At 44.1% G+C, this 23,501-nt stretch overlaps 2 protein-coding genes across 5 annotated transcripts in view; one reads left to right on the top strand and one right to left on the bottom strand.

Moving 5' to 3' along the window:
• dennd1a (DENN/MADD domain containing 1A) overlaps positions 1-7,024 on the top strand; it is a 14,514-nt gene extending 7,490 nt beyond the window's left edge. Inside the window, exons 17-23 of one of the 3 annotated variants that reach the window (XM_053864847.1) lie at positions 1,097-1,168; positions 1,244-1,300; positions 1,524-1,670; positions 1,751-1,815; positions 2,386-2,523; positions 3,529-3,772; positions 3,852-7,024. In XM_053864847.1, the coding sequence (XP_053720822.1) occupies positions 1,097-1,168; positions 1,244-1,300; positions 1,524-1,670; positions 1,751-1,815; positions 2,386-2,523; positions 3,529-3,772; positions 3,852-4,880 (1,752 nt within the window). In that variant the 3' untranslated portion in view covers positions 4,881-7,024. Of the gene's footprint in view, positions 1-1,096; positions 1,169-1,243; positions 1,301-1,523; positions 1,671-1,750; positions 1,826-2,385; positions 2,524-3,528; positions 3,773-3,851 lie in introns of those variants that run through there. The other 2 variants (XM_053864855.1, XM_053864863.1) reach the window with 2 other exon arrangements.
• Positions 91-23,501, bottom strand: crb2a (crumbs cell polarity complex component 2a). Of its 2 annotated transcripts, XM_053864836.1 has the most exons (14): positions 23,248-23,501; positions 21,417-21,819; positions 15,749-16,441; positions 14,951-15,146; positions 14,236-14,375; positions 13,984-14,154; positions 13,800-13,913; positions 12,784-13,731; positions 11,826-12,394; positions 10,432-10,597; positions 9,495-10,365; positions 9,314-9,430; positions 8,914-9,040; positions 91-8,560 (listed from the first exon to the last, which is right to left on the bottom strand). In XM_053864836.1, the coding sequence occupies exons 3-14, from the start codon at positions 16,365-16,367 to the stop codon at positions 8,339-8,341; spliced, it is 4,260 nt and encodes a 1,419-aa protein (XP_053720811.1). In that variant the 5' UTR covers positions 16,368-16,441; positions 21,417-21,819; positions 23,248-23,501; the 3' UTR covers positions 91-8,338. The 2 variants fall into 2 exon arrangements, with proteins under 2 accessions (XP_053720811.1, XP_053720803.1); XM_053864828.1 differs by lacking the exon at positions 21,417-21,819 and having other exon boundaries at positions 92-8,560.

The following is a 23,501-nucleotide window of genomic DNA, read 5'->3' as shown; positions in this document are numbered from 1 at the left end:
AAGCGGCACCTATTCTATCCAATGACTATAAATGTCAACAGCTATTCTGTTTGTGGTATTTTTCTTCTTTCCAGTTCTCATACTTGCATGCAATTTACTGAGAAATGGATCTTCGAAATGTACCTTTATTTCTTATCTCATGGCTATCGTGGTGGAGACATAGCACCATTCTCTGTGTCTCAGTAACTTGTCTACAGCAGTGGTAGTGAGATGTGACTGGTGAAATTCAGATAAATTTACTGAAATATTTTATTGAAAGTTAGTGTTCAGTGTACATTGGCACCAATTCACGAGAAAGGGTATCTCCATGCATTTTCCGAATAGATAGAGACCAAACTGTGTGCGTAGACAAGGTTTAAGATTTAACTCAATATAGGTATGATAATAATGTAATTTTGAAATGTTTGTTTATATGTGTGAGAAAAAGCTGCATCACTCTAGTGGCACACTCTTGAGAGTCGAGCATTCATTTGCATCCACTTACTTTAATTGCCACCTGTGATGAGTCGGAAAGATTGTGCATTGTACCATGTCACTCAGATTATAAAGAGGAACTGTGACTCCTCGTTCCTCCTTCAAGAAAAGCCGTACATAATCCTGTGCGAGAGAACTGTCAAACTGTATATTTTCTAGCTCTAGTTGAAAAACAGAGTTTGTCAAGTTTGGATGAAAGTACAGACCTCTGTAGAGAGTTTAATCAACAAAGCCTTAAGGGGACATAAAATAAAGTAGTAATGTGACTTTGATGAAAAAGAAAGCCTATTTAAACGGAAGGTCACCTGTGGCACTATGTGGCAGGATTTCCTGAGGAAGCCGTACGGTCTACGATGGTAATTTACCAAATGTCAGAGAAATGCCCATATTGGGAAAGCCAGGTCACACAACCTAAATAGAACATGAAAACCTTCTTAACCCTGTTGTAAAGTTACCTGAGGGCATTGTGAAAAAGAATCTAAAATAATCATTATACGACTTAGACTTTGTTTTGAACATGGTAAGGTATTTGCTTGCCAGCTATGACGAGTTTATAAATGTCTAAAAGCTAAAAGGAATGATAAAACCGACCCTGCTTTAACATACCACTTTCTCCTGACAGAAAGGGGGTGGGGCCATCTTCAACACAGTGAAGACAAAAGCAAACCCTGCCATGAAGAACGTTTACAAGTTTGTAAGTTCACCGATGACTTGTGCCTCTGCACCTGCATGCCTTCAAATTTGCTCTCATTGTGTTGTTTTGTGTTAGGCCAAAGACCATGCAAAGATGGGCATCAAGGAAGTGAAAAGTCGCTTAAAACAAAAGGTTTGTTTGTTTTTATTATTGGTCTTTAAAATTTTACCTGACATATGACGGAATTAATGAACATTACAACTTCTTTAATTCTGCGTTTTTCTAATGTTTAAAAGTCTTAACCTTTTCGAATCTGACTGCCTTACCTCAGCCACAACGTACCGCCTCCCTCCCCGTCCCTCTTCTTTACCCTCACACCTTTCATCCATGTCCACCCTTTGCCCTTAACCTTCAGGAGCATGCAGAAAATGGCTTCTCTGTGGGCTCAACTGTCATCGATGATGACGACCCTACATGTCTCAACTCCACCACCACAATCGGAAAGGAGGATCCCCTCCCCACCTGGGACGACAACCGGCCAATCACAATGCACTTTGGTCAGGTACATAAGGATCACGGCAGCAAAATACACATGTTGTCAGACGCTCTGAAGTATGTCGTATTCATGGGTTCTTCTCACAGGCACGACAACCCATGCTGTTGAAGAGGCCAAGCAGTAATGTGAATCTGGAGAGCAGCGTTGAGAAGTGAGCTCAGGTCTATTTCAGCAATTTCTGTATCATTTTGTCACCTGGTCGTATTTTTCAACCTTGTTTCTAATTCAGAGGAAATCTTATTAACAACTTTCAGATTACTGTTACATTTATGACCTAACAGTTGTCATTGCGTATAATCTAATAGTTTATACTCAAACCACTGCAAACTGAGGGTAATGTGTTACTAGCAACCATCTCTACATACTCACACCAGAAAAAAAAGACAATTGTTCAATGCGTCAGAGTTTTCTTTTTCTACATCTTCTACCCTGGATTCTTTTTGTTGAAATCCTAAATCCAGTACTGCACAGTTCCAAAGCTGCGCCTGGTTTAATCCTTGTAATATAATGCAATGGCAGTATTACTGTGTTACCCTGCAAATGCAACACTTTCACCAACGTTAAACTAGTCTTTTATTGAAAGGGCAGGCAGGAACTTTGAGCAGTTACGACAAGCCACCTTATAATAAAATAGCTTGTTAACTTCCGGTCACTAACCTTTAACTTTCTTCTTGCTGTCTTTCACCTCCCTGTCCTCATCTCCTGCTTGTTCTCTTCCAAGTTCTATCCGACCTACCCGTCATTATACAGTTTTTCTATCTGAAGATTCGTCCGGGGACGAGCTCCAGTTCGACGATGACTCCGTCTCTGCACTTCCCGACAGCTTTCTCTTCTCAGTCCCTTTCGAGTGGTCTCCTCTGTATGCACTTTTCTATTCTGACTGAAATGTCACTCGTTTGTACTTCATTAACCAAATTGTTAGGTTTTCTTTTTGGTTATTAGTGAAATCTATAGGGATGGTAGTAGTGGTTTATAATGGCGCCGCCTGCTGGAATGAATCAGGTTTATTATAAGCTGCTGCATTAAAGGCGCACTATCTGGTAGGGTGGTAACACGTATTTAGATTTAGAAAAGGAAGTTCATGGAGCCTTTAAGGTCCAAGGCGAAATACATTGAATGTATTTTCTCTACATCTCTGAACTTCATCTTCAATGATGCTCAGTAGATGGCGGTCTTATACAACATGCAGAAATAATGTTATAGTAAATGCCCTAATGATCAATGAAAAACGTCTGTACTGAAACGATAGGCTAGAATTTATTGCTCCATCACAAGTGTATTCCCTGTAACAACTTTTTATAAATAACCCTGAGATGTCAAATCATTGATGATGGAGGAAAACTGTCTGCAGTAGATTCACATTTGGACTCCAAATTCAATAGACTTATCGTAGTAGGGCGCGGCATGACTGGAAACGCTCTCCAAAGTCAGTTTTTGTGTTTTATACATTGGTGAAATCATTGCAGGGATGAATGGATTCTGTAAAGTCAGCAGGAAAGAGTGCCCTGTGTGTGATACTGCAGCACAGTAAATGACTTCAAGGTGATCGACCATGAATACAAGACAGGAAATACTGGACTTTGATTAGATTTGAATGATGTGGAAAAACTAAGGTCACTTTATGTTGCATGGGTCTGATCAAAGTTTGATGATGCATGTGAAAACTGATGACAGACATAAACAACAACCTGATCAACCTGAATTAGTCTCAAATGCCAGTATAATTTTTTAAAGTTTTCATCTGTTAAAATCTGTTCAAACCGTGATAATGAACCATTGGCGCTAGCTTTCATGTGTCTTCTGAAAGGTGGACCAACGAGCGCCCCCTGGTGGTCAGAGTTAATGGTTTCCCCTGTCCCTGCAGGCCACAACCGTATCGCTCCCTGAAAGAGTCTGAGCTGGCTGAAGCAGACCATGATGTCGGAGCGGAAAGTCAGACTGCTCCGCCGAGCCCTCTGATGGAGAAGTTCTCCAATATCAACCTACTGAGTGACATTTTCGGCTGCCAGGATGAGCCCGAGAGTCAGCCCATCACTCTGGCCAAAAGTCTGGAGGATCTGAGGACTCCCAAAGATGCAGATGAGCTGAAAACCAAATTCACATACCAGGTCAGCTGTCCGTCCCTCATACTCGATACTAAAGCTAATACTGTAAGACTCATTTTTTAATTTTTTTGCGTGTTGGCAGAGAATGGACCTAAGCGAACACTCTCGGACGCTACCTGGCTTAAAGCTGTCAAACCCATACAACAAGCTGGGAAGCAAGAAGGAAGAGGTGCCTGAGGGTCTGCCCTCCAGACCACCTTCTGTACAGCTTCCTGTTCAGACGGAAGCCTTTCCACCCAGCAATGACTTCTTCAGCCAAAGCTCAGAGCCGCCAGATCCGTCCGCTTCAGGAAACATCACCATCCCTCGTCCCCATGGAAGGAAGACTCCGGAGCTTGGCTCGGTCCTGGCGCCCCCTTTAATCCCGCCACCCTCCAGAGCAGCAGGCCTGTGTGAGGGGAGGACTACAGCAGGTGGGCAGGAATTTAGGCAAGCCCTCATCATGAGTTCAGAGGGAGACATGCTGAAGCCTCACAAGGTCACTGAGGACAGTTTAGATCTCATTAGTCTTCTTGACCCCCTCCACACTTCCTCCCACTCCACAGCAATCTACGGAGGGGATGGTTTGTCGACCTGCAAACCAGCACTTCCGCTCAGGTCTTTCCCTCAGGCCTTGCCTTCTTTCCCGGTTCATCCCCAGACATCGCTCAATCCCTTTACCCAGTCTCTTCAGCGAACCTCCCCTCAAATGCAGTTTCCTCCCACCATCGGTGGGAACCCTTTTAGTGCAGCCTATGCTCCGCAGACCGGGTCCTACTTGCACTCAAACCCACCATCGCAGTCGTACCCCACACACCCGGGACTCTATCGCCAGCATTCACCAGTTAGTTCTACCCTGCCCTCGAACTATGGAGCGCTTCAGTCAGTCTTCCCTTCCTCAGCCGCCGCCCTCCCTCACTCATCCGCGAGCAACAACGCACTCTCCAGTCTGGCAGACTCCACAGCTCTGCCCCCTGCTGTTCAGAACATTTTTGAAAAGCCACCTCAAGCAGAGGGGAGCAGCCACTTGACTCGGGACCCTTTTGGTGACCTGCTCACAATAGCCAAGCCTGCGACCCCCACAAAAAAGAAGGTGGAGGACCTTCGGCGGAGGTGGGAAACATTTGACTGAGACCTGTGAATATGCACTAGTAGTTTCTCTCCACGACAGCGAAAGACTCTCCCCTTGACTGCATCAGGACCTTTTGAGAAATCAATGTGGCACTTGCTTGTTTTAGTATTAGAACAGTAGCTTTCACAGGTGTAGAGGAAGAACCAGGTTGAGATTGATGGATTCAAAATTGAGGTCTCTTTTTAAGCTTATAAATGCTCATCAAAATGTGATTCCAAATGTCAGAAAAAAGTATTTGTTTTCTTTTTTATCTTGACATATCAGATGTTTTACTTCAACTCTGTCCCTAAAAAGTTATCGTCTCTCCACTGAGAATTGCCGCTTCAGGCCGCTGTTCACTTTAGAAAACCAAAACAATCACCGAATGTCACTGTTATGGAACATCAACTGTTTAATATCGACTTCTTTTTCTATGGTCGCATTAGAAGAAATATCAGCTTTTGAATGTACTCGCATTAAGTAAGGCCTCCAAAAACATGAACATACTTACCAGAAGACAATCTCATACCGTTTTTAACTTGAGTCAACATCTCCGTAATTGAGGAGTATTAGACTTCCAAGTCTAAATCTTCGCCTTTAATGTAAACAATTTTTGGTCGTGTCATTTCTATTGCTTCCTGTTGTGTTTGCTGCCCCTGGTGGCCAATACATGTCTTACATGTGTTAGAAGTCACCTGGCTGAAATATGAACTATTTTTTAATGCACTGTAAGTAATATATTTCAATCTGTTTAATGCAGTTTTTAACTTGTGATACAACTTTTTTTTCCCTTTAACTCCATTGTGCTGCTCGTAAACATTAGCGTTTGGAAAAACACTGCGGGTCCTGACCCATGATGCGCTTATGTGTTCATCAGATGGCTGTGTATTCCACCCCCCACAGATGCACCGTCTTTTATGCCATTACACACAGGGCCTTCGCTACAAGATGTTCAATGCCAATATTCGTCCTCTTGCCACTAAACTGCAACTCGTGTTCCGTGCACTGCCACCCTTTGTGTCACCTGCCTTATTAGCTAATGAACTTAGCACTAGATTTGTAGAGCCTTAGAAAAAGTTATTTACAAAAATAGCCTCTATTGTGCTGACGTAAGCATTCACGATGAAGCTGCTGCTTCAGTGGCGTTGTACTTGATCCTGTTACTTCAAAAGTGACTCAATTCCTTCATGCAGTCATTTCTCCTGCAGGTGCTTTTGGTGGCTTCATATGTTTCTTGATTGCTAAGGCCTTCATTCATTTTGGTTAATTCTGAGGAGAAAAACAGCCTTCATTGGCCTGTGTTGTCCCCAATGTGGTTTTGAACATTTGTCAAAATTAAATATGTGAAACAATGACGTTGTTTTCGCGAGTCACTCCGAATAAATGCAATGCTAGTTTTTGTCGAGGCATCACATGTCAATGGGGAAAACCTGGATTTCAACCCTGAACACAGATGTCTTTCACTTGTAACCACTCAAGGAAGAATGACCCCAAGTGACCGTTTTCAGAGCCATAGGAAGCCTAAGTCACAACCATCTACTTCTCAAGTTATCTAAAAATATGAACAGACCCAATGGAGAGATGAAAGTTATTTTCTGATCCGTCTTGAAATATGCCATAGCTCTCACAAATGATGTCTATGAATTTGAAAGATACATTCTAATGCCGTGAGAGCACTGCTTTTCGACCGGCATCAAAAGTAACTTTAGGTTTAGTGTGATATCTAGTAACCAACTACAATGCTCATCGCAAATTTATAATGAAGTACCTTCAACATCAATCTTAGCGTCAGAGCTGTCGGATTCTGCTGCGACGTCATACATGCAATGTTTGATTTGTAGTCCAAATCATTTTCACTAGTAAACTCATAAATATAAAATCATAAAGCTCCCGCAGTGTTTGAACATCAGAGTGATTCGAGGGTTCATCAGCTCATTTTATTGCCGTGTTGTAAAACATGTTGATGTTCTCAAACAAAAATAACATTAATGGGTGACCTTTATTTTTACTCCTTTGTTGCATTTTGAAGTGAACCCCTTTAGTTCTCCTCTAACCTTAATGCATTTTATGTCCTTGTTTTGACCCTGGAACTCCTCCCACTCTACTGTAAAGGTAAAAAAAAATCCTGGAAAATAAAAAAATATTTACATCCCTCCCCCTGCAAAAAAAAACAACAACAAAAAACTACATACAGCTTCTTATAGTGAAACCACCTTGTCATATGTGATTATTTAGACAGTGAACATATTTAGTCAGCGCCTTTTAAAGAGGGCGCCCGCTGCAGAAATGATGAATGAAGAGCAGGTGTTTGACTTTCAGTGAGCTGCTGCACAATCCCTGGAAGGACACCAGATATTCACTGCTGCCGATTGAAATTTCATTCCTGAGAACAAACACACTTTGGCAGATGAACTGAAGTGTGAAAGGTACGACTCTGCCTGTTCCATTAAACAGCCAGTGGTTATGACGACTGACGGACAAATCTGTCATCCTGTCGGATGATGTTCACCGGATCTCAGCTCTGAACCAGTCTCGACAGCTTGACCCTAGTATTACTGCTTATCTTTGGGCTGGTGGTTTGGTTGTGTCGAGGACCGTGGTTTTCACTCCATGATATGGCACTTGTGTATGAAGACCTTGCTGGCTGTGGGGGTTACAGTACAATCTGTTGTCTTTGAAGTGTGTTACATTCATAGCCTTGCTAAGTATTAGAGTTAGTGAGAATTACTGTCTAGTAAATCATGAGATCACAAACTTCTTCTGTGCTCTGGAGGTTTAGTTCTGGCTCTCAAAGTTGGAGCTGCAATCGTGTACTTGAGCAACTCTCAGCAGCCTCTCCATGACTTTCATATCTGATGAATGTGCGTTCTGCTGCAGTGCAGTTTCCTTTCTACTGTACAGTGTGTTCCGGCTCGCGGACCCCTGCTGACCTCGTCCTTGTTCACCTGTACAGTGTGTCTAAAACACTTGATCCCGGCCGATATCGATATCGGAAGAATCCCAGGAAGACCAGCCAGCTTAAACAGAGATTTGTCTCCTCGCCAACTTCAGTCTTGTGGCTTCTTCATTACATGAACTACTTGTGTCAGAGCTGGTCGTTACACTTAGTAAAATAAACCTCCCACATCGGGCGAGGTCACGTGATCAACAGGCTGAATTCATCAATATGAGAATTACACTGGTGGTCACAGGAATTTCAGATATATCATGATATATCCAAAGTCGCAATTGTCCTTATGCTGTCAACGCCTCAAGCACCAGTACCACCAGGGCATGATGGTCCACCTTGAGAAGTCCAAAAGGTCCGTCGTATATAAAGAAGCAGCACGATGAACCCAGTTGAGTTTGATGTACGCCGACCCTTCACGTACGCTACTGAAGGGAACAATGAGGTGACGCTCCCCCAGAATCCTTATGCTCCTTGTGAAGGGGTCAACATCTGGAGCCCTGCGCCTCCACAGTCCCAATGAAACTGCCTCTCAGATGAGTCTTTCCTCCGGCGGTACTTTGAGCATGCTGTCCATCTCCAGTCGAGCTCCAGCCAGCTCCTGCGCACTGGGGCTGTAGGCGCCTTCCGACTGACGCTTCTTCCTGGCCGTTAGGACCATGAACGTCAAGCCCAAAATCAGGATCACAACACAGAAGCACAGCAATGGGATGGCGATCATCAACCAGGTGATTCCTTGTTTATGGGCCTCTTTCTGCAAAATCGGGAAGAAAACACGTGTCAGTCGACAAGATCAAGGAGCAGACAAACTCTCGCCGCACTAGTGATGGGTAAATGAGGCATCGTGAAGCGTTGCGACACAATGACACACGATGCTGACAGTGTCACTGAATACTGACACCTGCGGGACATTAAAAATCCCTGCAGGCAACCAACTTGACAGACTGAATTGACACTGATTTTATGACCTGCTGTATACACCAATTATTATTATTCCTTATTTTTAAATAATGTGAACATGTATAATTGTCTTAAAGCGGTACGTGCACCAACGCGGGTATTGCTCCGTGAGGTGCAACAGGCTGAGAAGAAGATGTTCAGACATACGTTGGTGTCGCAGGTGGGGCCGCTGTAGCCTGGTGGACATTCGCAGACAAACATGTTGTATCGGTCCAAGCAGGAGCCTCCGTTCAGACATGGGTCTGACTCGCACTCGTTGATCTCCGATTCACATCTGAAACAAAACATACGCAATTGTAGCCATGTGAATGGCATTTCAAATAAAGGATCAACCCATGTCAAACACGAGGCCCCGTCGCAAATCTGTCCCGTCAAGATATTTTATGTGGCCTTCCGAGTCCTATCTGAGTCCTACCTGGTCATATTTGCCATCTGTCTTTTCTTGAATGTTAAATTTAAATGATCCATGTCTCCATATTGATACATTGTTTGTATATGGCTCTAAATGAGTGTCATGTTTTGCTGCTTGTTTCACTGGGGTGCATACCTGCTGCCTGTGAAGCCAGCCATGCATGTGCAGTTGGCCCCCCACTGGCCGTCGTGGCAGACTCCGTCGTTGGCACACTGGACATCCTTACCGCACTGCAACGGAGGATACTTCCACCTGTTGGAATACAGTGACATTTCAAGTGTTCTGTTGGAAATGGAAAACAGACTGGCACACTCACTGGCACAGAGGGCCTTGATAATTCTTCGGGCACACACACGTGTACATATTCAGTCCGTCTTTGCATGTGCCGCCGTGCTCACACTCGTGGTCCTCGCACTCGTCTATATCCTCCTCGCACATGGTGCCGGCATAGCCAGGGTGACACTGGCACTCGAAGCCAGCCAGGTAGTCCTTGCAAGTCCCATGAACGCACGGTTGGGACACACAGTCGTCTGTGTCGATGTCACAATGGTCTCCCTCCCAACCCAAGTCGCACACGCAACCAAACTTATTAAACAGATCCAAGCACGTGGCTCCATTCAAACAAGGCTCCGCCTCACAAACGGGGGCGCTGCTGCAGCCTAAATGGATCTTTGGTTTGCCCACTAAATGGAACTGAGACAGCTGCGGAGCGTTGTTGTCGTCCACAAACGGAAGGTAGACCCCGCCGACCCGGACGGCCCCGAGGCAACCAGAGAAGCTCTCTGCGATGTTCAAAATGGCTCCCTTGTAGTTGAGGAACTGCAGGCTTCCTGTGCGGTGCGGAGGGCTGGTCACATCTGTGATCCCATCTACTGTGATGATCCACCGGGATGTTTTCCGATCTCTCTCAGCCATGAAGATGTTCACACGATGCCAGTTGCCATCAGCAACCCGCCGCTGTCCCGTCACAACAAGAGCTTCACCACCTTTTGCGGTGTGGATTTCAACCCGCATTGATGAATCAAGTAGACCCACTAAGAGCAGGTCAGTGCCCCAGGTGGCCCGAAGGACCGCTGCATTCTCTGTCCGAGTCCTCAGCTCGATGTATATGGAGGCGACAGGCTCAGCCAGAGAGCTGCCGGCACTGAACTGCACGGGGTTGTTTTCAAAAGTGGCGTTGTGCAGACCTGGAATAATGAGACGGAAAATAAGGCCAGCACAACACAGACGTGTTTGACTTGTGTCATTCTTACACTCGTATCCATCAGGAAGGTCCACACAGTGACCACCGTTGACACACGGGCCACTGACACACCACACACGGGTTTCACACGTCTTCCCAGTGTAGTCCTCCGGACAAGTGCAGGTAAAGTCATTGAATGTGATTGTACAATCTCCGCCATTGCGACAAGGTTTTCCCTGCCACAGAGAAACAACAGTGTCAGACGGTATAATATCATCAACAACATCCACCTTTACACAATTGTCTGACTCGGGATAAAATACGCCTGAGGACAATCTCTGTTATTGGTACCTTAATGCCCGTCACGTTGGCATGGCATCCTCATGTTCTGAACCGTTTTGATCCTGGGGCCCACCTTTCCCAGAAGAAATGGACCCGGGGCCCATTCAAGTCATAGAACTGATTCATTACATCATTTGGGATCAATAGCCATTTTTAATCTACTCAACACGTAAACAAACCAAAACCTTGTGAAATAACATGAAAGCATGTGATCATCGCAAAAATATTTCTTTGTCATTGAAAAGTCCAACCAGCAGCAGAACCAGGTGCAAGTCATGTTCATGAAATTTACTAAAGAAAAAAAAACACTTGATGTAAACTGTTGAGAAAACTGGAAAAAACTAATACAATTCTGAATAAAAGAAATATAATAAAACCATGTCTAAATATCATAAAATATTTTATTTAAACTCCAAAGACGATATAAGACAAGGGTAAATGAAAGTGTCGCCAAAAAATAAAAAAATCAACAGGTGCTTTCATGAACTGTTTTTACTGTTGGAGGCGCCATCAACTTCTCCATAGTTAACTATCAAACATTCGAAGCAGTGAAGTCAATTCAGAGACACACACCATACGTGGCTCATGTATTAAAACTGAGCATCTAGTGGCCCTCATGGCCCAAAGGTGTAAAACAAAAAAACTTTTAGAGGCCCTCTAGGCACAACCATGGGCCCCGGCCCTATGGTTTGGTGTTCAATGTCAGGACCATGGACCATTTGCGGGCCTCGATCACATATCACGTAGTCCAAAAAAAGAAAATACCATGGTTTTTTTGTTTTTTTTTTAACAGTTTCAAGTTGTATTCTGTCTTTTTCTTCATGCTACATGAACTTAATTCTCATTTAGATTTTCATGAAATAGTTCATAGAACGTCAACATCAGTTACCTCTCACCTACTATATCTTCTCTTCTTATCTCTCCCTCTTTGAAAGGAAATATTTTTGTTTTACTTTTTTGGTGTACAGTGATCTCAAACTGGTCATGGTGTTGTAACGTGTTGGAAAATGTGGCGTTGCCATGTTTTGCCGACATGTTGTTCGTAACATACTAATGTAATAATTACAAAATGTTCAGAATTATGACTGAACATATCTCACCGGTTAAACCACCCTTCCTTACCTTACATGTGTCGTCACTGATGCAACCCCTCTTCACGTTCTCGGCATCATTCGGCAGATACACTTTCTCCCCGTCTGAACTGTTCCAGGCATCCAAATCCAGCTGCACAGAATCCAAACGAAGGTCCTGGAGACATCCTTTGTAGTGGCCGCCCCAGGGACTGGAGTCCCACTGGCTGGGGAGTCCCCCCACATGAGCCTGGTCGCCTCTGTTTACGCTAACCTCAGGGACTGCTCCGATTCTATAGCGGAGGCCTGCGTGTTCAAAGATCACCTGTCCCCGCTGGACCTCGACCAGTAGAAGCTGCCGCTCACCGGTGGTCACGAATATTGGTGCTGACAGCGGAGCGCTGCTGGGCAGGGTGCTGACAAAAATTCTTCCCATCCCAAGGTAGATTGAGAAGTACAGTTGATTGTCCGGAGTAGGTCTCCTCAGCTGAAACAGCAGCCCATCCTGCTTCAGTGACCTCAGGAAGAAGGACACGTTAAAGCTGTTCCCGTGGTCTTTTCCGATATCATAGGAGCTGAAGCTCAATGTGTCCTCATGACTGTAGGTCCATGACTGAAACTCTGCCAGAATGCAAAAAAAGAACAAGGTTTTATGAGATATTTTGTGACAATATATGTTTGAAATGTTTATTTTAAATGGCTGGATTATTGTTGGGTATTATCATTCAGAACAGAGGTCCTGAATTCAAGGTTCACGGACCACTTACGGCCTGCGAGATGATATTGTGTTGCTGGCCAGGAGGTGTTGAAATTTAGCATAGGTAACATCTGTATCAAAGTTTCACATAGACTTTAGTTCTGCTGGCCTCCAGTCAGTTACATTTGAGACCCTGTTTTAGATGATGTTAGTTGGGAAAGAGGTAAAGAACAACTGGAATATGACTGCGGTACTGACTGGTACTGTGAAGTGGTGGAGACTATTTCCTATATCCTTTTTTTCCAAAATATACCTTTAGTACAGCTCTCGCTGTGGAATGGTCGGTCACAGTCACAGCGGTAGCTTGTCCACAAATCCACACAGCGTCCATGGCGGTTGCAAGGCTCAGGTTTACACCACTCGATCTTATTGCATCCCAGTTCATGGCTGTGGTGCTCTGGAAATTCTTGGGGTAGAATTGGTTTGGAATCAATGATCAGGTCTTCCATGCACCCAATGAATCCTGCACCACTGAGAGTCGCTTCTAAAAGCTCCTCAGGAGCTCCACCGATGTAGACTTCACCAAAGGCTTCCGACGGCTGGAACGGTGGGTCATTGGCACCGCTGTCGCTGGATTTACAACCCTCTTGACCGCAGCCAGGACCTTTTAGTATTATCACCAGACCTTCATTTGACAATATTACGTGGGCGTCTCTCCACTCTCCATCACTGACCAAGTCATCGATTGGAGCATGTAGTTCAGATTCCTCCGAAAAAGCTCTTGCGTGTAAGTGTCCGTCCACAATCTCCAGAAGAAGATGGTTGTCCTCATTCCCGCGATAAAAGAGCAACATATTTGGTATTGTAGTCCTGAAGCGCAGCTGTACTCCGACACCTGGATGATCATGGTGCTCCACCTCCCTGCGAGCTCTATGCTCGACTTCAATCTGGATGAAACTTGGAGAGGAGAAAGAGAACGTGGTTCGTGTGGAGCAGTGCTCGTCGTAGAAGCCTGGAGCGCACAAGCACGTGTGGCCATGTTCCCCTCTCTCCAGCCAAGGATGGCAACTGGCCCCGTTCTGACATTCGTGGCCAACACAGCCATAAAGCCTGACATTGCAGAGGTCGCCTCCCCAGGGGAGCTGGCCAGGTTTAGGTTCTGGACAGTGGCAGACGTAGGAAGCTCTTCCATCCTCGCACCTTCCACCATTCTGACAGGGCTGGCTCGCACATTCATCAACGTTCACCTCGCATAGCTTCCCTGTCGACAGAACACGATGGTTAGTGGAACATAGATCATTTGAAAGGGCTTCAATTACAAAATCTCACCCAGAAATCCAGTGGCGCACATGCAGCTGTAGCCGTTAACTTGATCCTTACAATAGCCGCCGTTTTGGCACGGTTCAGATTCACACTCGTCAATATTGAAGGAACAGTTCTCTCCTGCAGTCACAGTAGGAGAAATATTAAATAACTGCAAAGGCCACAGATCAACGGGTGTGGTAATGCTGACCTGCAAAACCAGGCTGGCACTGACAAATATATCCAGCTGCGTCTGCAAAGCGAAGCTCCCACTCCAGGTCCCAGTGGCTCGGATCCGAGCGTTCAAAACAATCTCCCCCGTTGTCACAGGGTTTCTCGGCACACTCATCAATGTCAACCTCACAGTTTGTTCCCTCAAACCCTAGAGAACATTGGCTTTCAACTCTCACAGGGCCAAACACATGCTCTTATTCTATTTGATGTTGGGATGTTGACAACGCACCTGGCCAGCAGAGGCAGCTGTATCCTTTGACGTCCTCAATACATGTGGCACCGTGCTGGCAGGGGTCCGACGCACACTCAGGGATGTCCACTTCACAGTGAACCCCCTCAAATCCAGTGTCCGTGCAGTCGCAAGCATAGCTGAAGAAAATTAATATAGACATGAGTGAAATCTGAGCCACGATCCACAACACAACATCGCTGATCATTTCAGTCATTGTTTCCTAACACAATGATATGAAGATCCACACTTCCTGTCCAAAATAGAGTCCAGACCATAAGCTCTTTGAGAAATTAATTTTCATAATGCAGATTTTTTTGGTCTGAAACAGTGCAACGTAGAACGCCATCCATGATGAACACCTGAGGCTGCCAAATGAAATGTTAGGGTGTGTGACCTCTTTTGTTTGGTACCGACGTTTTGGCCATGGAGACACTACGGACTACAACCAGTGAAGGAAAAAAAAATAATTGGCCGACTTCTGACTTTAAAGTCAGGATTCTAACTTCAGTCTCAGAATTTAAAGTGAGAATTCTATAATCTCAGAATTCATATTGTGGGAAGTGAGAATTCTAATTTAAATCTCAGGATTCTCACTTTAAAATCTGCCAAATCTTTTTTTTCTTCACTGGCCCCAATCCTCTTCCCTGAGATAGATATATAACAAAATGTCAACCACCGTGTGCCGCAGCTCAGCCTTCACAGGTTAACTCACCCATTCACCATGTCATGACAGACAGCTCCATTTTGGCAGGGCTGACTCGCACACTCATCAACATCCACTTCGCAGTCGACCCCATCAAAGCCAGGAAGGCAGTCGCACAGGTACATGCCGACAAGGTCACGGCAGGTGGCTCCGTTGAGGCAGGGCTGCAGCTCACACTCATCAATCTCCGTTTCGCAGTTGACCCCTGAGACAAAAGAGGAAATCTGAATAATAATGAAGGAGAGATTCTGTCTTTGTGTCTGATGCTGTCTCAACATCTTGAAATGGAATGTTCCCAGATAACACTTGCCCCCTCTGACACTGAGCAGACTTGTGAGGAGAGGAAGAAGTGTTAAGACGGGAATGTGTTCTCTCACACCGCACTGAGACTTTATCAGCACCATAGATTAGATCCCTGACTGGAAATACATCTTGTCCTTAAAATACTCGAGGGCTGAGTGTGTCTGGAACAAATCGGAGCAAACTAATAAAGGTGTTCTGACTGCACTTACATGAATTTCATATTCTGCACATCTTTACTGAGCAAACCACTGATGATTCGTGTAATTTGAACCGCAACTTGTCAGAGATTCAACTGTTGCAGTGGACTTATGCATCTCACACATCCTTGGTTAGATGGGGCCACCAGGCATGAAGTTTGCAATGATACAATATCATTTTTCAGGTGGGATCTGTGGTGTTAGTTGGGGAACAACAAGGCAGGGGTTTAACATTTAGCACAGGTTGTCAGTTGTTGGTGAAGTGAAATGTCAATATAAAGAGGGACATGTGCATGTGTTTGTGTACCTGTGAAGCCGAGCAAGCACTCGCAGACGTAGTGGTCCTTCTCGTTGATGCAGGTGGCGTTGTTCTCGCAGGGTCGTGACGCACACTCGTTGATGTCTATCTCACAGTTGTACCCTTGAAAGCCAGGCACGCAGAAGCAGTGGAATTCTGCCACCTCGTCCACACAGATGGCTCCGTTCTGACACGGCTCTGACAGACACTCATTGATATCTTCCTCACAGGTCTTCCCCTCAAACCCCGGCGCACACCGGCACTCGAAGCCCTGCGGCTTCAGCACACAGGTGCCGTTGTTCCTGCAGGGCTCATCAATGCAGTCCGTCACATGAGTTCGGCAGTTCCAGCCTCCGTACCCTGGAGGACACCTGCAGAAGTATCCGTTCAGCTGATCCACGCAGTAGGAGCGGGGCTCGGAGCAGGGGTTGCTCTGGCACTCGTCCACTTGCTCCGTGCAGTTGTCACCTGTCAGGCCTTGAGGGCAGAGGCAGTGGAACTGCGAGGTGCCGGGGATGCTGATACAGTTCTCACACGAAGCAAAGATGCAGGGGTCGTAGAGCTCATCACAGTTCTTGCCCGTGTATCGGACCCCGTCTGTGGCACAGATGCAGGCGTAATCGCTCATGGTGTCCACACAGGTGCCTCCATTTTGGCAAGGGGAAGACAGGCATTTGACCGAAGTGGCTGTGCAGAGGATCCCTGAAATATTGACACACTTGTTACTCCTCCAGAGTCACAAGAACTCATTGTCATATTCAACAGCAGAGTCGCCTAGTGCGAGAACTAAAAAAAATCCCATCCCTTAGCAAAAACTAACATATTTCAAGTTGATTTTATTAAGTACACTTCAGTATCAGTATGAGTATACAAGTATAGTCCAGGCCTTATACCAGTAGTTTACTAGAACGTATACTAATGTCATACTTCTTTGGATTAAATAGGATCATTTTTAGTTTACTATAGTATACTTTCATGTATTCATGTATTCAAGTATACAAGACTGTATGCTACTACTACTATTATTAATCCACATGTCAAATATTCAATGTATAGCTAAAGTTCACATTATTTATAGGCAATACTGTGTGCACCAATCGAAGGAGTACTCATTCACCTCCCAGTCATATACAGCTGGCAATGTGCTTATCGTACATTCGAGCAAAAGTATCTAACAGTAACAACAAATGTCTCTTTTGTACCCCCATTCACCCACTCCCATGATCCTTTGCACAGTTTCTAGCTGGATCGCCTCAATAATATACTTGAAGTTAATTTTATTAACTGTACTTGACTATAACTAGAAGTTTACTTCAAGTATACCGCCTCAGTATTAGTATAAAATAAGTATACTCATAATACACTTGACTAAACTTTTAGCTAAGGGCAAGCACACTTAAAAATACGTAACATCAGGGCACAGTTTACAGTCCACTGAGAAATTTGTGTTTAAAACAATCTTAAATTGCCATTTACATTTTAGCATTGTGTTTGCCGATCATGCTTCTACAAGATCAGAGGCTGTAATGTGGTCCTTTCACAGTATGAAAATGGAGATCATATTAAGAACTTTTTTTATCAAGACTTAACTACTTTTATACAATATTTCAAAAACGTGTCTGGAGGTTGCATTTTTTTTCTCAACCCTATTCTCTAATACTACTTGTTTTGTTTTTTTTAACCATTATATACCTGTATTTATTTGATAAGTTAAACAATGCTCACTAATTTTGGCTTTATTACTGTTAAAATAAGGTCTCAGGATTCACTAAAACGTTATTTTCCATCTGTAGACAGTTACAGGAATGAAACAACCAATAACCTTGTACCATAAAACCTTTCGACAAACACATTTGTCTTTAGTGTGCATTTTTTGCACTCAAGCTTCGCATGATCAATAACTGGTGCACTAAATATCATTCTGATATTCTGATATACAGTTCTATTTATGAATGAATGACATCACCCTCGAAGAAAGCCACTATTCGCCTGGCTGACCTCCGCAGAAGTTTGTAAGCTATTATTATCATCTTCACTCATTATGACTGAGATGCAGACCAGTGCATCTATTTGTTGTCCACAAAAGCTTTAACAAACTGCAGGCATGCTTCTTTTATTAGCAGTAAATCTGGTCCTCAATTAACTGAGAGGGTCGACAGCCCACTAATGAGTGTACAGTGCATTCTTCTGTTATGAATAACTCAGGACTGCTCTGATTCGCTCCACATCGGGGTCCCTAATGCTGCGGGGGGAGGGGGAGGATTTACAATACGGTCGCTGTCTGCCCTCGCCGGCCAATGCCATGAGGTCTCTGAGGATTCAGTCCACATTCCTGTTATTAGACCAAACTCACCTCCCCATCCAGAACTCCCAGCCCCCAACACTTTGATCAGTGCACTCGTTCTAAAGTCTCACTGAAGCGGAAGATATGAACAATGAAGGGAGTGCAGTGAGTCAAAAACACAAGTATTTATGCTGACAAATTGAAGGTAAATCTCATGGTTTGTTTCTCTCTGGTTGGGGTCAGAACCGCAGTGGACAAAATAGATCTAATACATCTTTCTCATATTACAGTATATGACATATTTGTGAACTGTCATTGTCCAAGTTTATGTCAGCACTGAGACTGAGCTCTCTGGGCGTAAGCAATGAGTCAGAGGAAATCAGAAACAGAGCTTACTCGGCAGAAGAACAGGACGAGCAGGCAGATGGATAAAGAAAGTGTCGCCGTATCAAAATCTCAAGTCCCAGTTCAGATGGCCTGAGCCGTCATTACATGGTGTCAACCAGTGGGATTTTGTGTTCCTGCTAAAACATGGTCAACCTTTGCGGTTGATTTATAGAAGACCCTTTGCCTGTATTTCCAGCCCGTTCTGTTGCAGCAGGAGCTTGTAGATTCAAAAGCAGCTCAGTTAAAAGAATTGGAATCTTTCTTCATTGATTCCTACTGCATATATCACCGGAGATGGTCTCAGGCGGCCTGAAACTCCAAACAGTGACTCATGATTTTTATTTTTTTCACGCTGGTAGAGCCACTTTACCCGCCTGTGATCAACTTGGTGCAAACATACATATCCCAGTAAGTTTGACAGCCACATTCACAGTCCTCCTGATGCAGTGAGGTTGGAGAGTTGGGTTGCTGTCCTCTGACCAGGATGCGATACTGTGGATCAGAGGTCTGGCAAAGGGCGGAGTGTGAAGTCCTTACCACGGAGGTTAGTAATGAGACACAACAAAGGAATGTTCCAGACGTCCCATGTTTCATGTGAGTTATTACTGCTGTTCAATAATATGAGAGTCTAAACAAGAGGATAAAACCCTAGTGATATGTAAGAGGAATAGTGTCTGACATTAAAGCTTCGCCTCACAACGATTGGCTAGATTAAAGACAGGTGTTGCAGGGTTAACCCATGTGACTAGAGAGTAGTAAATCTGACACCAAAGCCAAAATCTGGACACTTGCTTCAACCAGAGGAAGCAGAAAGTTGTCAGCCTTAATTAGAGAGGGTTGAACTTGAAAGATTAGAGTGGACAGCGATTTAATCACCTGTAGACTGGAGACACCCAGGTGGCCGTGGGGAGGGGGGAGGGGGGTGGAGGGGATTCCAAGATTAGTTTCAGGTCTTCTCGATTAAAGAAGAAGACCTGGATGAACACGTTTACTGAGAGTGCTGGTGATCCTTTGCTTCCGTGATAATAAACTTAAGTAGTGTTGGGCCCAACACACGAGGCAAGGACCTCAGTCCCGTCACGTGTAATGGATCAGCATGTGATCAGTGTCTTCATGAAATACTTCCTCAAACTGAGGCAGGTGGCGTGTCGTGAATGAACCATGTTTACTCAGCAATACAAATCTGAGACTGATGGAGAGACCTTCATCTGCTTCTTACCGACTGGGCCTTCGGAGCAGACGTTGCAGCGTCGTGTCACAGGCGATATCTGATGCTGTGATCGTCCAGTCAGCAGCTGAGTGTACAAGACTTTTGCTTCATACATCAGTCTGGCTTCTGCCCACTTGACTCACTGCTTACACTAAAAAAGCTCATGTCAAAGTAAAGAACTTTTTTTTTTTGAAGCATGGTCTGCATCTATCGAGGTTAAGTTACACATGGGCACTGCCAATGCAACACATTTGCTGGAGCAAAGACAATAATTTATGGACAAGTCTATAGAAGCTTCGATGGCGATCTCTTTGATTTAATATCTTCCAAATGACAAGGCATGACTTTTTTTTTTATTACAGTCCCTGTGCTGCTTGGTTTTATCACTGAAAATATCATCACAGTTTCAACAGTGCAACATCATAAAAAAAAAAAGTAAACCTATAAATACTATTAACATACCCTCGCCATCCATTTCAGCCGGACACTATTGTCTTTCGATATGAAGATGCTTTTGTTTGATTATTTTTATTAAGGGAACTCATTGTTTCTGTGTGCTGAATGCTGTTAAGGGGAAGAGTTAAAGTCAATGTATTTCTTTTTTCTAGAGAAAGACAGAGATGATTGAAAATATATAACAGGGAGTAAGGAAACTGTCTCATTACTATTTTAATGTGAGAATTTTGATTTTGCTTTGTCTTTTCTGCAAAAATACTTTGACAAAAGCTATAAAATGAAGTCTAGTTGATGTTATTATAACTTTCTAAGACAAGCTGTTTATAAAAAAATGTATTTCTGAGATAGGTCATCGGTCGCTCATGAGATATTAATGATCAAAACACAAACTTATAGAATTCTATAAATGCCTTTTTTTTCTCAAGGGACTTTGGCGTGTGCAACTTGGAATGGTGGACATTACTCGAGCGCAGATCTTGTTGTGTGGACCCTGCTGCTCCAGATATATTTCCCCCACTCATCGTCCAGTTGCACTCTTCCTCCCACTTTTCCTTCCCCTTTGTCCCTCGGCTGAGTTGAGCAGTCTCCCCAGATTTGCCCCGTCTTTCCTGGTTGTAATCCCTCAGGATTCTCTAGGTAAATCCATGTGCTGGTCTAATCTCTTGGTGGCACAGATTACCGTTTCAAAATTCGGTCTTAACGATGTGTCACTCTTTGGCTATGCTTTATCCTCCCACGCAGAGTTCATCCAGGTCTCAAAGTGAACAATGAAATGAAATGATTGTATTTCAGATTCATTGCTTTATCAACATTTAAGCCACTTATAATTAACCAGGTGATTTTTATGAATAAATGTCTGAGCTGTCATGCGGTTTAGAATAATCCTGGATGCCACACACGAAGGCTTAGAAGTTTGAGGCATTCCCGAAAGTCTTGAATCAGTTAACTTTCACCCAAATAACACAACGTCTTGATTGTCCAAATAAACTAGCACATTTCGATCTGTTTATTTTAAAGCACGACATAACTATATTTCAGCCATTGAAACTTAAAATTAGATACACAAAGCATGCCCCATATTTCTGGCCAGATTTTCATTTTAATAAATAGCTTACGGTGCTGGTGGTCTCCAATTCACTTAGAGCAGGAAGAAAAGTACTTACACCATAAACTGATGGCCATATAAAGCTTTAAAACCTCAAACTTTATTGACGTGAGAAAGGCTGCAGACAGTGCGTTTACTTCGATAGAAACAAGTATCCATGTTAGCTTCATAGGAGCTGACCTATATGTTTACACTCACAAACACATAAACAGTTTGGCCCAATGCTGTGCATCACCTGCGATTATCCTCTGACTGTAAAGTGACAAACACAAGGATGATCCTGAGTCTTGAGACAGAGAGAAAACAGATCAGACAGCGTCAGGCTGAGTGACATGTCTCTCCCTCGCCGGACGCCCTCACTGTCAGCCAGGGACCAGTGAGAGGTGTCAAGCTGGGATGTTGGCCATCTCCATCCTCTCTGTGATAATCACTGTCTGAGCGTTCCAACATGGCGCCTTCTATTGAAGCCACTTTTTGGACACTTGACGGTGTTTTACAGCGAAGACAGAGGACATGGTGTACAACAGAGAGAGAGAAAGCACAGGGGAGGAAGGGGAGGACAATCATAAGGTTCATCGTTGTGGCAGGAGGAGACGGAAGTGGATAGTTGTGAGGAGGGCAGATGATTAAGTCCCATGCTGTGGCAAAAAAAAAGGCGCCATAAGAAGAACGGGAAGATGATGAGCGGTACAGTTCAGTCTACCAAACACAGTGAAAGAAACTCATCATTAAAGGAATAAATCTGAGAAGATGCACTGTGTTGTTGCTGGACACCTTGCTGTCCCTTTTTTCATGGTCATACATGACAGTGTTATGCACTTAAGGATGACGGATGAGCCCATTTTTATAGCTCTATCATAGATTTGACATACAGTATTGTGATGCATGTATATGAATGGGTCAATACTCTTTTTAAAAATGTTTCCGTATGAGTAGAATGGCCTGAGATTAGCCAGTGCTGGCACAGTAGAGATAATAACACAGCCACAATCTTTGAGCTGTTTCATCCATTCCGTGGTGGGGAGCCAATAACACGCATGTCTACGCAAATGTTATTTGATACTCATTTGATACATGAAACAAAGAAACATATTCCACTGCTGCGATGATACAGGTTGATACCAAAATGTCATGGACAATTCGGATAAAATTCACTAAAGTTCACTTGATGCTGTTTAAAAACTGCACCTTTCCCTTTATGAATATCTATTTTGTTTCTCACGATACTTGAATGGTGGTAAGGAACACTGAGTCATTCGGCCCTCCACTGCACACTGTTCACAGAGGTCTCGTCAGGACACCAACCATCTAATCCAATAATGATGTGTTAATTATGACTTGAAACACCTCAGTCATAAGATTAGTTTTTCAATAAGTGTATCATTGGAGCTAGCTATTTGTCAACAATCACGTCAGTCTCATCTTTTTACCGTAATAAAACCAGTGACCAAAGTCCCTCACCAGCGCGTACTAGATGATTTCTCCTCAACAGCGAACAGTACAGAACAGTTTACGGTGAGTACGCAGGATTTGACCCTGTTCTGCACTTTGGTTCATACACACAGTTCTGGAGAGCCCTGTCTCCGCTCATCTCGTCCTAATTTGTGCTATTTGGGTACGCATGACTGAGAAGCGCTCATTCTCAGCCAGTCATGTGTCAAATTCGACACAGAAAACTTTCATGTTTTTCCTCCCTAAAATAATGCAACAAAATCCATTGTGGTGTGAGTGTTTCTTCCCTCGCTTTGTCTTTATTTGTGTTCAGTAGTAAAGTGGAGAAAGGCTTGAACCACTTCTTCAGCATTTCAATGACCCTTTTGACATTCCTTAAACTGGCTGATGTCCAGCGCCTCCACATAACTCACTGAGAAGCAACAGCAGCAAACACACTACAACTGGACGGATGATATCAGTCCTTCTCTGCAACCTGTTGCTTTCTTGGATGGGTTGGATTATCCGACAGCAGCCGCCGGTCATTCTCACTTAGGATTAACATTTCCTTTGTAACTTGAGTTCTCAAGAGTAATCAAGACATCAGGCTGAAACACAACTCTCTTCTTACTCACCCCATTTGAACATCATCATTGTCAGCAGAAGGGTCTTCAGATTCAAATGCAGTTTCCCCAACTCCATGGCAACTGCACCGACTTGGGTCCACACAGGACCACAAGGTAAGACAGTTCAAGAGTGGACGTCTATGCCGCTGACATGCTGCTGCGTACCGCGGGAGCAGCTCACACTGTTGCTGTGATGTGTTTGGAGGTTGGCATGCTCGGCACCGTCCCGGAGTGGCTGTTAATGAGGGCAGAACTGGACCCAC

Source organism: Synchiropus splendidus, chromosome 1 (assembly GCF_027744825.2).
Source record: "Synchiropus splendidus isolate RoL2022-P1 chromosome 1, RoL_Sspl_1.0, whole genome shotgun sequence".
In the NCBI taxonomy this organism is placed as follows: domain Eukaryota; kingdom Metazoa; phylum Chordata; class Actinopteri; order Syngnathiformes; family Callionymidae; genus Synchiropus; species Synchiropus splendidus.
This window is presented reverse-complemented; position numbering and strand designations above follow the sequence as displayed.

What these genes read in the sequence shown, in the direction of transcription:
- crb2a (XM_053864828.1), bottom strand. Translation starts at nt 23,314, where the DNA reads ATGGAGTTGGGGAAACTGCATTTGAATCTGAAGACCCTTCTGCTGACA. An exon ending in TCAGTGACGACACATGTAAG is followed by an intron (nt 10,598 to 11,825) that starts GTAAGGAAGGGT and finishes TCTCTGTGGCAG; the next exon opens with GGAAAACCTTGTCGCAATGG. An exon ending in GCTGGCTTCACAGGCAGCAG is followed by an intron (nt 9,041 to 9,313) that starts GTATGCACCCCA and finishes GTTTTGTTTCAG; the next exon opens with ATGTGAATCGGAGATCAACG.